General features: G+C 33.4%; 1 protein-coding gene across 1 annotated transcript; it reads left to right on the top strand.

Moving 5' to 3' along the window:
- The first annotated feature begins 418 nt into the window (after positions 1-418).
- LOC145801016 (protein NRT1/ PTR FAMILY 3.1-like) lies at positions 419-14,894 on the top strand. The gene is made up of 4 exons (XM_082891079.1): positions 419-545; positions 11,371-11,588; positions 12,259-12,818; positions 13,761-14,894. Exons 1-4 carry the CDS (start codon positions 419-421, stop codon positions 14,692-14,694), a joined length of 1,839 nt encoding a protein of 612 aa, XP_082747205.1. The 3' UTR covers positions 14,695-14,894.
- The last annotated feature ends 711 nt before the right edge of the window (positions 14,895-15,605 follow it).

Here is a 15,605-nt window from a genome sequence, read left to right as displayed (position 1 = left end):
ATCCCATGTGAGCTCCTATTGGAGAGCCCACTTTCTCCACCCAATGGAAGTGGCTCTCCCACTCTACCAACCCCATTAGAGAGTGGAAGAAGGTAGGTGGTGACCAATGAGGCTCTCCCTCATTGGTGTATAAATAGAGGTTGAGGGGAGAGTTGAAATGGACAGAGAGAGAGTGAGAACCAAGAGAGATCAGAAATTGAGTGTGAGAGCTGTGAGTTGAGTGAGTTTTATCTCCTCCTCTGTATTTGTATTTTTGCTCCATTTTAGTGATAATTCTCATTTCTGTCCGTGGATGTAGGCATTGGGCCGAACCACGTAAATATTGTGTTCTCTGTGTGTGTGAGATAATTCTCTGGGTGTGTTTGATCCTAACAATAAATACACTCTTTTGGATTCCATCTCTCTCTCAACCTGTAACATGGATGTCAAGATGGAGCCTGAGAAGAACATGACTGAAAATGGAGAGGACCAAGAGAAGAAAGAGCTTCAAAACAACAAGAAGAAGAAGAAGCTTGGAGGGATGAGAACAATGCCATTTATCCTTGGTGAGTTCTCTCTCTCCCTTAATTATAATCGATAAAAGAGAAATAGAAGAGGGGTAGTTTTTTTGCAATGATAAAACTCGAACTTAAACATTATGTATGGTTAGCAGTACCTTGGTTTTATCGTCGGGGAGTTCGCATTTTCGTGTTCTAGCTCAAATTTTTGTTCATTGTTTTACCTTGTTTAAATCATATATTGAAATGTTTGGCAAATGACTTTTTAATAATTTTTTAATTATTTATAAAAAGACATGTAAAAAGATAGAGAGATAACTTAATAAATTATAATGAGTTTTTAACATTTTAGATAAAAATCAAGATTTCCAAATAAAACCTTCGCTAAGCATGGCTAGTTTGGCATTCAACTTTTAGAGTTATGGTGATTATTGAGTAGTTTTGGAGTATGAACATGTAATACTCTATGATATTGTAATTGGTGCTAAAAGTGGATAGATGAAGTATTATATTGAGTGATTGAAAAGTATAAAAGAATATAATAAATGATGATTATTGATTAAAAAGTGTGAACATGTAATATTTTAAATATTTTTTATAATTTTCGTTGAGGGTATTTCATACCTCCCATTATTGTTTAATTTGAGTCCTTGGATACTTTTTTCGGTTCTTATGAACGCAATTATTAGCTAGCATTTTGGTGTTGTTTTCTTTTTATTGTATGTGAATGCTTATTTCCACTTCATATGCTTGGTTTAAAGTTTTGATTCTTTGAATTTATACATTTTTCAATCAATATATACATTTTTATTTATTTATTTATTTTACTTATTTCTTTCTTAAGTTATTTTACTTATTTCTTTCTTCTATAAAATTTTATTTTATATTGATGATGTTGTGGTATTGGCGTTATGGGTATGACTTGTTGTACTTGCTTATATAATTGATTATTTAATTTAATATAATTTTCTTAATATGTATTAATTCCTATCAATTGACAAGGTTTTTTTTTAATTTTTTTAATTGTTTTTCATAAATTTCTATCAATCGGATGGATTGCATTGCTAATCACTAGAGTGGTCCTAGGAGTGTAAATTTGGCATGGTCTGGCTTATTCGGGCCTGAGCTCGGCATTGGGTCGCCTCATGTCGAGCTCCTTTGGCCCCCGAAAAAATTCAAGTCGGACCAGGCCGCGAGCCAGAAAACTAGGCCTAAGGAGTATTCGAGCCTTAGGTTGGCGAACCGGGCCTAGGCTCGAGTTTGGGGAGTCGTCGGTCAAGCCTAACCATTTTTTATTTTTTCACCAATTTTTTTTATACCAAAAATGACATTGGGCCTTGGGCTGGGCCTTGGCCAATCCTTGACTAGAGCGGGCCAATGGTCCAAACCACGCAGGTCGAGCTAATGGGATGGGCCGGACTATAAAACAGATGGCCAAAGTCCAAGCCTAAGGTCTCAGACTAGGCTCAGGCCCGAGTCAAACCCACTTGGGACACAAACAAGCTTCGAACAACCCATGAGCCCACGGGCTAATTTTACACCTCTAAGTGATCCAAAACAACTTTTTGAGTTAGGTGTAGTTTTTTTGAGTGTTATGTTGTCGTATTCTTAGTGGTTGGATTGGTTTAGGAGGTGGTTAGTCATTGTTATGTTGTGATTTTTTGCTCTCCTATTTACCAGCTTTGTTATTCAATTAAAAAAAAAAAAAAAACTTTGTTTAGTTGGTGTGCGCGCTTAAGTTCACTCGGATATTTGGTTATAAAAAAAATATGTTTTTTTAATAATAATATTATAATAATTATATTTAATTTATCATATTTTGGTTAGAAAAATATTATATAAATAACTTTTTTATTAATTTTTCCCAATCTAATACGTAATGTAATAGTAAAACTTTGGAACGTGAAACAAATCCATTGAATTTGAATGATAGGAACAATTCATTGTGACATAGTAAGTTTGTTAAAAAAAAAATAAAAATGAAAAAAAAAAAGAAAAAGAAAAGGAAAGAGAGCTAAAAAATGCTATGAATTTTACAAAAAAAATGGAAAAAAAGAAAAAGAAATTGAATGCTAACTTATAGGACACGTATCACATTATTGATATGAGTCCTCTTTCAAATTAAATTTTTTTTTTTATTGCATAATGCAACAGTAGGTAAGAAAAGTTTAGGAGATTTATTAGGTTGTATAATATTACTTAAATTTTTTATTTGTATATCATTACTCATTTGTTTGCTATCTTATGTGTCAATTTTATATTGGACATAAACATAAGTGGTATGACTTATTATACCAATGTAAAATTAATATATGAAATGATAAATAACTGTAATGCGTTAAGAACATATGATCATTGTAAGACCCATTGTTGTTGTTGTTCTTTTGATTTTTGATTTTTAAATTTTGTTTGGGGTTAAGGATTTGTTTGGGATTCATTTTAGATGTGGCAATCACATGCAACACTAATATAATTACGTTATAACTTTTCTTGAATTTTCTTTTAAATGTTACCTAACCTAATTCGGATATACTAATTTTAAGAATTTTTTTTACTCCTTATTAACTCGTCGTAATTCTTTACTTTTAAGTTAATAGAATTTTTTTTTTTTGCCAGTACTTTTTATTTATTTATAAATTTTATAATTTTCACTTGGAGCAAAGTGTATAAAATAGGTACATTTTTCATGTAGTGTTTGATGAGGGGTCCATTTGTTTTGAAAATGACTTTTGTCTATCAATGAACAGCCTTTATACATTTTCTTTTTTTTTTTTTCATCCTCAGTTTGGCACTCATTGTGATAATCTCAATTTTTTAAGCAAAAATCTTGTTTGTTTTTGTTTGTATGTTTGATATTGATGAGAAATCAACATAATCAATCAAGTATTTTTCTCAATCATTCACTACTGTCTTCTATACACTTTTAATCTACTATTTTTGTAAAATTTTCAGTAGAAGAATAATTATAAATATAAAAAATATTACTATTAAAGCATATATAGAATTATTTTTCATATTTGCTAGATTTTCATATTTTATAGATTTCTTTATTCTCATGATTTTTTAATTAATACTTCGTATTAGGGGTGGGTATAGGATTATCTGAACCGTTCAACCCGCCCAACGCAAACCGATCCGCATACAAATGGATAGTTTCGCAGACACAATACAAACTGATGAGATTTGGAATATAGTATAATTGCGAGTTGCGGGTGAGTTAAAACCCACCTGCACTTAGAATTTTTTTTTTTTAATAAAAAAATTCATTCATCCTATCGTAGATATTTTTGGCCAACGCACCAAACCCTAATTTCATGATACAAAAAGAAATGTTATAGAAAACATTGTTTGTGAATATTGTTTTTGAATGTTTTTGTTTTTGTTTGTTCTGTGAACATTGTAGAAAATTGAATCTACTTCTTCATGGAGGGGAAATTGAATTTGTTAATTACTTTTGAAATTAAAATCAATCTTATATTATATTGAATCTAGAAATTGAAATTGAATTTGGAAATTAAAAAAAGTTCAATTCGCAAACCGCCTGTAATCGCTTGCACATCCGCGAATCCTATCCACACAACCCCCAACCCGTACTGCAGGCGGTTGCAGGTTAAATTTTTTCCATACCGCATAAATGTAAGTGGGTCTAAACCGATCCGCAAACCGTCCAAAACAAACCGTGAACACCCCTACTTTGTATAAGTCTTATATATAGGTCACCTCTTATAATCTTTACACACAATAACACAATATAGAGAGATTCTCTCTCTCTCTCTCTCTCTCTCTCTCTCTCTCTCTCTCTCGTTAGACAATTATCTTAACATATAAGGCTTGTCTTCCTGGTTTATCGACGAGCGACTTAGTTGGCAACCTATGCCAACAGCCTCCATCATCGTCCAACCCTAGCCTCCTTCAATCGCTCAAAATCTATTCTTTTTCTACTTTTGCGCGCGCGCGCGCACACACACACACTCACTCACTCTCTCTGTCTCTCATAGTTCTTTTCATTTCAACCTCAAATAAATTACTATTTTCTAACCTATTTGAGTTTGAAAGGAGGGAATATACTCATGCCATGGTGAGCATGGTGATATACTATGCGAACTACCCAAGCCGCCCCCGGTACCCCTCCTATGCCTTCCATGGTACAATCACATATGTCACTCCCTGGTGCACCACATTCAAGCTCCTATAAGAGCCCATCACATCAGTCACCTCTTAAAGCCCCTCTCACGGTGAACACACCATTCAACATCACCCTTAGTAGGCCTTCTCATGGTGAACACACCGCTCAATTGCCCCTAACAAGCCTTTATTATTTGCCTTAATAACAGATTCTCCTCAATTGCCCTTAACAGGCCATTATCGTTTGTCCTAGTAGCAGACTTTTCTCAATCACCCTTAGCAGGCTCTTTCATTTGTTGTACACGACAAACTCTCATTTTCTCATTTATTTTGTTTGTTTTTTTCTTTCAAACTGGTAGTTTACGTTTGAGGGAGACTATTAAAACATATCTACAATATATTATTTTTCATATTTGTTAAGTTTCCATATTTCTTTTGATTTCATTATTCTCATAGTTTCTTGATTAACAATTCATATAAGTCTTATATATAGACTATTACTTATAATAATTATAATATTAATATTCAATATACAGAGATTCTCTTTTATTTTTTCTCTCTTTATACAACTATCTGAACAATTACATCAAATTAGCTTAACTAAAGTCCAACAAAAGGTAGAAGGCCTAACAGTTACTAACCCTAACAATCACCACTAGCCTAAATTAGGGAATAAATAAACAACCTATACAATTCCCATATTAGAAAAAATAAAAAATAAATAAAAAATATCAAATTTCTCTCTCTAGAAATTGAATTTATAATCTCGTTTTTGGGTGGACATAAATTTATAATCTCAAAGCACATGACTAAACGAAAAGCCTGGTTAAATAACTACTCCAACAACTATTTACTGTTATTATTGTTATTATTATTATTTTCAAACTTGAAATTAATGGTCCGGCCCACTCGGTGTTAATGGTTGCCCCACAAACAAATGGAGTTTAAACAGAGAAGATGTCGAATTATTCTCTTTGTGGGTCAACCCAAAGCCCACTATTGACTTAATTCTGGAAATTAGGTTTTTAGTGGCGTTTAAAAAATGACGCTATAGCTATCAAAAATGCTGCTAATTGTTTTTGTGGCGTTTAATATCAAACGTCGAAGATCCGGCCGTCGCTATAGCTTTATGACGCTTTAAAAGCGTCGCTATATTTTAGTAAAAACGCCGCCAAATGTCTTTTAGTGACATTTTCAAAACGCCGTCATATCTTTTTTAAAAAATTAATTTTAAAGTTTTGGTGGCGTTTCTCAAAACGCCGTGATATCCTCTCTTTTTTTTTTTTAAAATTGTGCTAATTTTATGTGATTGAACTAAAAAAATATCTCTAATAAAATTGAATAGCACTAATACGAAATAATAACTCTCATTCAAATAGTAAATGCAGAATTAATTCACTTTCTATTCAATTTAATATCCAATCACTATTACCTACAAAATAACATATCCAAAAATTCAATTCACAATTCTCAACAAAAAAATTACTACTTTGTATACAAAGCTAAAAGATAAGAAGAAAGTGAACCAAAACACCCAATCCCTTGTCAGATCAAAGGAAAAAAAAAAGAAGAGAAATAAGAATCCAAAGAAAAGCCTCAAGCATTTTGTCATGCATGGACTGAAGACTGAAATCGTCATCATGCCCATAATCAATTTGCCAAAGATCAACTCCACCCATATAGCTGCCTATGTTGAGCACAATTAAACCCTCAGCATCCTGGAGGAAAAGTTAAAAGAAAAAAATTTAAAAATATGAAATAACAATAGTAATAATAATTTAAACAACAATAACAATAAAGATCTTAGGTTATTTGAGTTGAAGTACCTTTGGGATTGGGATGTCTTTCCCATCAACTTCAAGCCAAACTTGCCATGGTAAGTCAGCACAAGTTCTGTCCATTATATCCCTTACATGTTCTTTTGCATTCGCAATTTATTTACAAACTGATCCAGAAATTTCAATTAGTAAATGGAAAAATTGTGTGCGCAAATCAAGGGAGCAAGCAATCTTCAATTTAAAAAATTACCCACTCAATGCTAGTACTACAACACACATTTAACAGATTTACCAAGTGAATAAAAAATTAAGCACCCAAGAGAAAGCAATATTCAATTTAAAAAAACTACCATTCTCAACAAGTACTAGGGCTACAAGAGAAGTAAAAAGATTCACCAGGTGAATAAAAAAATTAGACATCAAAAGCATTAGTGGACCATCATAGCCAAGGGTCGTGTTTGGAGGAAGGCTTTGGAAGCCCCACCATTGTGCTTGGCATGGTGAGTTTAGAAGTAGAATACAGGAATAGGAGGGCATTTAAGGGAATGGAGCTCTAATCCTCAAGGTGAACAGATTTCTCTTGAGCACTTTGTATTTTTGGATCACTGAGCTTTCCAAATGCAAATTCTTTTAGAATCATCCGTGGAATTCTGGGTGATGTATTTGTTTCAGTAAATGGTAAGTTGGTTTGGTCTTGTATTTTTCATGTATACTATGGTTGCACCCCCTTCCCCTTAAGGAATTTCTTTACTAAAAAAGAAAAGGAAGATCCACATAATACCGATTAATTATTCAAAGATTGGAGAAAGAAAGAAGATTTTCATGTCCACAATGAATTAGGAGGAAAAAACATGGATCAAGGTGGGCCATATTATCAATGCTATAAATGTCTACCAACAATTCAGAATTTCTGTTAATAAATTCAATATCCAAGCACTACAGGAAAAAGAGGTTTAGGCGGCGTTTTTTTAACGACGCATTTTTAAACGTCACTTTTTTTTAACATTTAACGACGTTTTTTAAAACGTCGCATATTTGTTCAACAAAACGACATCGTTTAATAATAGGAGGCGTTTGAAACGCCTCCGAATGTGTTGTGCCTCACGCGCTTGGTCTCCTCTTTTCAAAGCCTAATTTTGAATCTCAGACCCAACTTTTCTCTCTCTCTCTCTCTCTCTCTCTCTAAATCTCAGAACGATTTCGAAGCTCCACCACTGTCTCTCTTTCTCTCTCTAAATCTCTCTCTCAACTCTCTCTAAACCCTTATCAGAGCCATTCAGAGATTCATCTCAGTGATTTCATCACAAAGATTCAGAGCGATTTCATCTCAGTGATTTCATCGCAGAGATTCAGAGATTCAGATCGGTCTCCACCATCTGCACCATCGTCTACATCATCATCTACACCATCGTCTCCTAAGGTGAGCTCCACCGTCTCTCTTTCTCTCTCTCTCTGAAGCTCTTCCTTCCCGTCTCTCTCTCCGTTTCAGTGATTGATGAGTTGTATATGCTCTAGTTAGCCCCAATCCAAGATTGATCCATATGAGGTTAGGGCCCGTGCTAAACAGGTTGTGCAAGATCAGCGCCGTCTGAAGGTTGGTCTTCCAATCTCAGTTTTATCGATTCTTCTCTCTCTCGATCTCTCAATCTCTCTCGATCTCTGTCTCTCTCGCACAATCTCGTTATATGCGTACACATTATCTGTATTTTTTTTTGGATAATTTTTTTTTTCTCTTAAAAATCTCACTATACAAGTATATATATGAATTTATATATGTATTGATTGAATAATCATCCTTTTTTTCTCTTAAAAATCTCACTATACAGGTTATATGCGTTTTTCATACATATAGCGGCGTTTTTAAAACGCCGCTAAAAGTCATTTTTCCAGCAGTGAAGAATATGCTTCTACTGAAAAAAATCAATAATACAAATCTTATTTCCATTGGATGTAGGGTGCTCTACATCTAATAATACAAATCTTATTTCCAATATCAAAGAACAACCCTGCACTTAAAATAAAATAAAAAAAAAAAAAAAAAAAAAAAGGTGATTAGTAAATGAAACAGAATTACCTTATGGTAAAAAACAGAGACCTTCAGCCATTAAAAAAAGGAAGGAAAAGAGCTTTTTATGCAGAGCTCAAATTCTTACCTACTCCAATCCCAAAAATAAGATAAAATAAATTAACAAAAACTAGATGCAGAACTTTCATTTGTGAAGAAAAAGATGTCAAAAATGTGCAGCCACCAATTTTTCTATAGGATTAAACAATTACTATTTACAAACCCATGAGGCCTATGCTATCTCTTCCATAGACCTGATCAATGTTCCTTGAAACCTTCAAGAGACCAAAGTCAAATTGGGCAAAAAACATTTTGTAACAAAGTCTATGCAAGAAAATAGGTAAATCTATTTGAAATAAATAGACCATAAAAATCGGATAAAAACAAGGCCATTAAAGTTTCATGAAAACAATACCAATTCCTTGCTAAGTTCAACATCAGCTTGGTAGCTGCTCTGCTTGCCTTGGCTACTCCCACAAAAGACACAAATACTCTTGAACACACAAAGATATATACACACATAACTAATACACACAAACTTATCTTAACAAGATATCATAACATTAAAAACAAAACTTAACTTATATCATTTCTTATTGCACTTTGTATATTGTTCATGTTGGATATGATGTACAAAAAATTCACACCAATTTATATTTATGTTATGTGATTTGTCTAAATAAGCATAAACTGTTATTAACTCATTGCCTATAGTGTATATTTACCATAACCTGATAGGTGTCGTTACAATGAAGACTCAAAATTTAAAAAAACTAGTCCCTATAAATTAAACTATGTACAAAAAGCATACACCATAAAATAAAAGCAAATATAGATGAGGGAAAAGGAGTATATGAAGATGGATACCATACATAAAGATGAACAGCTGGAACAAAGAAAAATCATAAATGTAAATGCCCCTGTTTCACAAAGAATAAATTCTGCATCCACTAATAGCAAAAACACAGAATGAGCAATATAAACTGCTATGAAAATCTGCCTACATTGTTTTGGTCAAGAATAGGAAGCCTTGCAATATAAACTTAGAGAAAACATCAAAGGTAGTTAAAATATGAACAATGCTAAAATGCTAATATTGTGTCAACAAATTCATGAGGAAGCAATCACTCAAGTTCAACATCATAGCATTACAGATTGAATTCACGATTTGATAACTATAAATTCATATTCGAATGAACACATGGATTCAAATTCAAATCTCTCACAACAAATTTATAATTAAATATGAACTTCATGAGCAGAGAGAGAATTTACTGCATTAAATCGCAAGAGGCAAGTCAGGCAAGAGTAGAGTTGATCCAAACCCAATGAAGAGATTTAAGATTGTAAACCCTAGGAGAAGAATCGACCGAAGGAAGAGAGAGAGAGAGAGAGAGAGAGAGAGAGAGAGAGAGAGAGAGAAGAATCGATGAAACTGAGATTGGATTGAAATCAAAATCGTGCAGATGGTTAGTAGACGATGCAGATGGTGGTGGCGGTGGAGCTTCGAAATCAAAATCATTCTGAGATTGGATCGACCGAATGATGAATCACCGAGCTGAAGAAGGTTGAATCAAGCTGAAGGAGCTGAAGGACTTAGAGAGGGAGAGAGAGTGAGTCAGAGATTTGGGGGATCAGTTTCTCTGAGACTGTAGAGTTTCTCAGATTGAAATAAGTTGGCGAGAGATTTGAGGGTGTGGAGAGAGAAACATTGTTAACACATTTGGAGGCGCTTTTTAAACGACTCCTATTACTTAAAACGGTGCCATTTTAATTAAAACAAAATGCGACGTTTACAAAATGTCGTTAAATATTATAAATAGTGACATTTTTAAAAACGCTGTTAAATAAACGCCATTAAATCATATATTTCCTGTAGTGTAAACCACACTTTACTTCTCAATTAGTTGACCCATATGCTTCTGAATGGGGGTCGACCCGCCGTCTACAGTGGGTTGTTGAAGCTAACCAAAAAAAATAAAAAATGATCAACCCGCACCTTCTTGGCTATGTTTGGTAAAAGTTGACAATTTAAAAACAGAAATTAAAAGCATCCTCAGTTAATTTTTGAAAATTACATTTTTTTTGCTTATTTTCTATTTCACCTAATAATTTATAAGCATAAATTATACCACATAATTTAGCACATACTCCCCTAATAAAAAAGTTACAAACAATTCAGATAAGTTGCACATACTCCCCTAAAAAATACCAATCAGCGATACATTCCCAAAATATTTACTCCCTCCGTCCCAAAATAATGGTCCCTTTTGGGGAATCCAACTTTTTTTGGTAGTACAATTATTGCATTTGAAAAAAGTTGATTTTCCAAAATTATCCTTTTGATAGTACATTTTTTGGGAATATCAATGTTATAATTGTACTTTTTGTATTGTTTATTAATTTAAAAGAAGGGCAAAATAGGAAATTTATATTATTTTTGTACTTGATTTTTGAAGAGGGACTAATATTTTGGGACAATGAAAAATGGAATAAGGGACTAATATTTTGGGACGGAGGGAGTATAAATTTTGGAAAAATTTTGTAATTTTTTTTTTTTTTTGAAAACATGCATTGAAGTACAATTTCTCTTAATTTTTAATTAGTAAATATAAATTTACTAATGAACATTGAAAAAAATAAAAATAAAAACAAGACCGATTACATCAATAAAAATATGAGTAATAATATACAAATATAAATTTATAAAGAACTTTCATACATAATAATGTGATTTAATAATTTCACTTTAAAACAAAATATCCATAAAAATACCTTTTATTTATAACAATACCACTTCCACCTCATTCTTCTATATTTTTTTTAAAAATATTGATGGGTTGTGTAAAAGGACTTTTGACTGACAAACTAATATAATGTGATTGTTGTGTGTGATTTTGGGCAGCAAATGAAATATGTGATAGATTTGGATCATCTGGATCACACGCAAACATGATAACATACTTGACGAAGGAGCTGAACATGCCAATGGTAGCAGCAGCAAACACACTGAGTAACTTTGTTGCGACAGCCAGTTTAACACCTATTATTGGTGCTTTGATTGCTGACTCCTTCGCTGGCCGTTTTTGGACCATCATTGCTGGTTCCCTTATTTATGAACTGGTCTCTCTCTCTCTCTCTCTCTCTCACTCAAAAGATATGAATTATTTTCTTAATGTTTATTATTATTTTTAATTAATTTTACTTTCATCTCTTAAATTATTGCTTTTTTTTAAAAAAAAATTTGTTTCATTTTTAAACTATCAATTTAATCTATTTACTCGTTACAAATTTAATTCAACTAATGTAGTCTACAGGCTGTTCCAATCAATAAACATTAAAATTTAACTTGACAGTACCCAGGAATGTAGTTGAGTTGGTAAGACTTGGATTCATAACCTTAGGTATTTAGTTCAACTTTTAAGCGAAGCCTAGTCTATTGCTGTGGAGTGGTGCATTTATCTCCAAGTTTGGATGTCTAATTTAGTTAGAAGGGTTTTGTCGTGGCTTATCTTTTACTATTATGATTTGGATAAAGTGTCTCTAATATGTATTCTGAAAATAAAAATTTTAGAGACTAAATAAATGAAATTGATAATTTAGGAATGTGAAAAAAATAAAAAAACAATAATTAAAAAGGATAAAAGTGAAATCGACAACTTTTTTTTTTCAAAATTTTGTCACACTCCTAATCATCCAAATAATAATATACGCGACAAAAATAATGTCAGGAGTTAATACTACTATATGGTTTTGCAATGATAAATTGAAATAACACAATTCGGCCAAACAGGGATTAGTGAGCATGACAATATCAGCAACACTCCCCCAACTCCGCCCACCACCATGCCCAACTCAGGTTAACTGCAAAGAAGCCTCTACCCTCCAACTATGGATCCTCTACATCTCCCTCCTCCTCTCCTCCCTCGGCTCAGGTGGCATCCGACCCTGCGTTGTCACCTTCGCTGCCGACCAATTGGACATGTCCAAGTCAAGAGTAGAGTCTAGAAGCTGGAACTTCTTCAACTGGTACTATTTCTGCATGGGAATGGCTTCACTGAGTGCCCTGACAGTAGTTGTTTATATCCAAGACAATGTGAGTTGGGGTTTGGGACTTGGAATACCCACCATTGCTATGGCTGTGTCAGTGATTGCGTTTGTTTTGGGGTCACCTCTTTATAAGAAAGTGAAACCAAGTGGGAGTCCTTTGGTTAGGATGGCTCAAGTTGTTGTTGCTGCTGTGAAGAAGAGGAAGGAAGTTGTGCCAGATGGCGTTGGGGATTTGTATGAGAATAGAGAGCTTGATGCTGGGGTTTCTAGCAATGGAAGGCTTCTACATACTGACCAGCTCAAGTAAGATTCACATTTTATATTTAGGGTAAATTTGTTTGACCTAATTCTCATCAAATCATATTGAAAATAAGTATTAACAAAATTGTCTCTAAAATATTTTTTTGTGACGACTTTTTTTATGTCCCAAAAAAATTGACAATTTGTTTTTTTTTTGTCACGATTTTTATAAATTGTTGTTAAAATTTACAATTAGTGACTTTTTTTGTAATGAACTTTTCAAAAAAGTTAAAAATTAGTTACTTTTTTTTCACGATTTTTTTAAATCGTCACTAAACCTTATAATTAATGATATTTTGTGACAAAATTTTCGAACTGTAATTGAAAATTAACAATTAGTGACTTTTTTTTTTAATAGTGTTTGATGAAAAATGTCATTAATTATCATAGAATCTATTGAATAATAAATCTACCTATTAAGACCTGTACGTAAGTTTTCCAAATTATATCTTAGTAGAACCTCAAAAAATTAATTGTTCTTTAATAAAAAAGTTATCAGTTTATATTTTAATATTTATAAAATTTATCATTAATTTATAAATCTTTTTTTTCAATTGGCAGATAATTTCTTCTTAAAAAAATTAAAAAGATCAAATACACTCATGATGCCAAAAGTATACTGTGTTGTGGTCTTCAAATTATGCACTTTGTTGAATTATGGTCCCCCAATATTTTAAAATTTTATTGTGTATTTATTTTGAAGTTCAAAAAATATCCCAAGTCAGTTGATCAATTTAGATGATATACGAGTTAGGACAATTTGAATTAAACTCACATTTCATAGTTTAGAAATTAAATTGAAAAAAATTAAAAACTCTATTGACAAAACTATAACCAAATACATAGTTTGGACCATTGAAACTAGACAATTCTTATATTTTGTTGTATTCAAACATTATGTCTGATATGATTAAAACTGTTTCTTATACACATTGTTATTTGAAGGTGGCTAGATCGAGCAGCCATTGTAACAGAAGAAGACACGAAAGATCCAACCTCCCCAAACCTTTGGAGAATCGCCACCGTCCACCGCGTCGAGGAACTCAAGTCCATCATCCGGATGCTCCCCATCTGGGCTGCCGGAATCCTCCTCGCAACCGCCCAATCCCACCAGCACAGCTTCATCATCCTCCAAGCTCGCTCCATGGACCGCCACCTGTCCCCCACCTTCCAAATCCCTCCTGCCAGCCTCTCCATCTTCTCCATCCTCACCGTCCTCATCGGCCTCGTCCTCTACGAACGTGCTTTCGTGCCCTTCGCTCGTCGTTTCACTAAAAACCCTGCAGGCATCACGTGCTTGCAGAGGATGGGGATAGGGTTTACAGTCAACATTCTTGCAACTATTGTGTCAGCCATAGTTGAAATAAAAAGAAAAAAGGTGGCAGCAAATCACAACTTACTCGACAAGCCTACCGCGATCATACCCATAAGTGTGTTTTGGTTGGTACCGCAATTTTGCCTCCATGGATTGGCGGAGGTTTTTATGTCGGTCGGGCATTTGGAGTTTTTGTACAGTCAATCGCCAGAAAGCATGAGAAGCACAGCTGCGGCATTGCATTGGATATCGATATCATTGGGGAACTTTATTGGTTCTTTCATGGTGTCAATGGTTCATAAGTATAGTGGGAAGGAGAGGAATTGGTTGCCTAATAGGAATCTGAATAGGGGGAGATTGGAAAACTATTATTGGCTTGTGAGTGGCATACAAGTATTGAATCTCTTGTATTATGTGATATGTGCTTGGTTTTATACTTACAAGCCATTGGAAGACGTGGTTGATGAGAGAAATGGTGAAGGCGGTGATGTGGAATTAGGTAGAGATGATCATAAGGCATTGAATGATGCCAATGGAAATGGGGAAGTAGGAGTGACCAAGTGATGACAACTTGTGCGATGTTAAAATATTTGCAGTACTTGGCTCTAATTTTAGTGAGTGCAAAAAGGAATCATGTCTTTTTTTTTTTTTTGATCGGCAAAGAAAACTTTATTGATGAAGCACGTACAGGGTACAATGGGAAACATCAATAAAGAGGAGGAAGGAGCTAGAGGAAACTCAAACCTCCAAGTTGGTGAGAAACCAACAAAAGAGAAGGAATCATGTCTATTTATATATATATTTTAATCAAGGTCTCATTGTAGACATGATTATTGCTAGAACTTGATTAGAATATTTACTCTCATATAGCATGCATCAAAGTTAGATATGATAATAAATAAAATATTTTTTTATCAGGTGTAATGCTCGAGTTTGAATATGTGGACTATGCAATTTTTCCATTCTATCAATTGTTATGTTAGTTATTTATATGTGGTAACTATTTTGAAGACTAGACTAACATAATTGGTTATTTTTATACACTTTATTTGAGAAATCATGTTTCCCTCGTTATGTGGTTTTTGTTAGTGTACTGAGTTTTTATTTTATCCCATATTGGTGGGCTGTCTCTATTTTTTTATACAATACATTTTTCTCATTTTGTTTTGGACGAACGTATGAATTACTGACCCGTGGAGGTCCTTGATCTAAACTTGCATTTGTTCATGTCCATTGTCCACTACAAGTTCATGTTGGGCTGGATTATCTCAAATTAACGGGCCGAACTAGTCCAGTTTGATCTAAAGAGGAGGAATTTGGCCATTTCAAGCCCATAAATATCGACAAATTCAGGATTTTTAAATAAGTCCGGTCAATGGTCAATAGAACTAGTCGTAAATTATACAGTACTAAAAACAATATGAGATTCGGCATTTGTTGGCAAAAATATAAATAACGCTTTAAAGACACTTAAT

This window comes from Camellia sinensis, chromosome 10 (assembly GCF_055761805.1).
Source record: "Camellia sinensis isolate YWXY chromosome 10, ASM5576180v1, whole genome shotgun sequence".
In the NCBI taxonomy this organism is placed as follows: Eukaryota; Viridiplantae; Streptophyta; class Magnoliopsida; order Ericales; family Theaceae; genus Camellia; species Camellia sinensis.
This window is presented reverse-complemented; position numbering and strand designations above follow the sequence as displayed.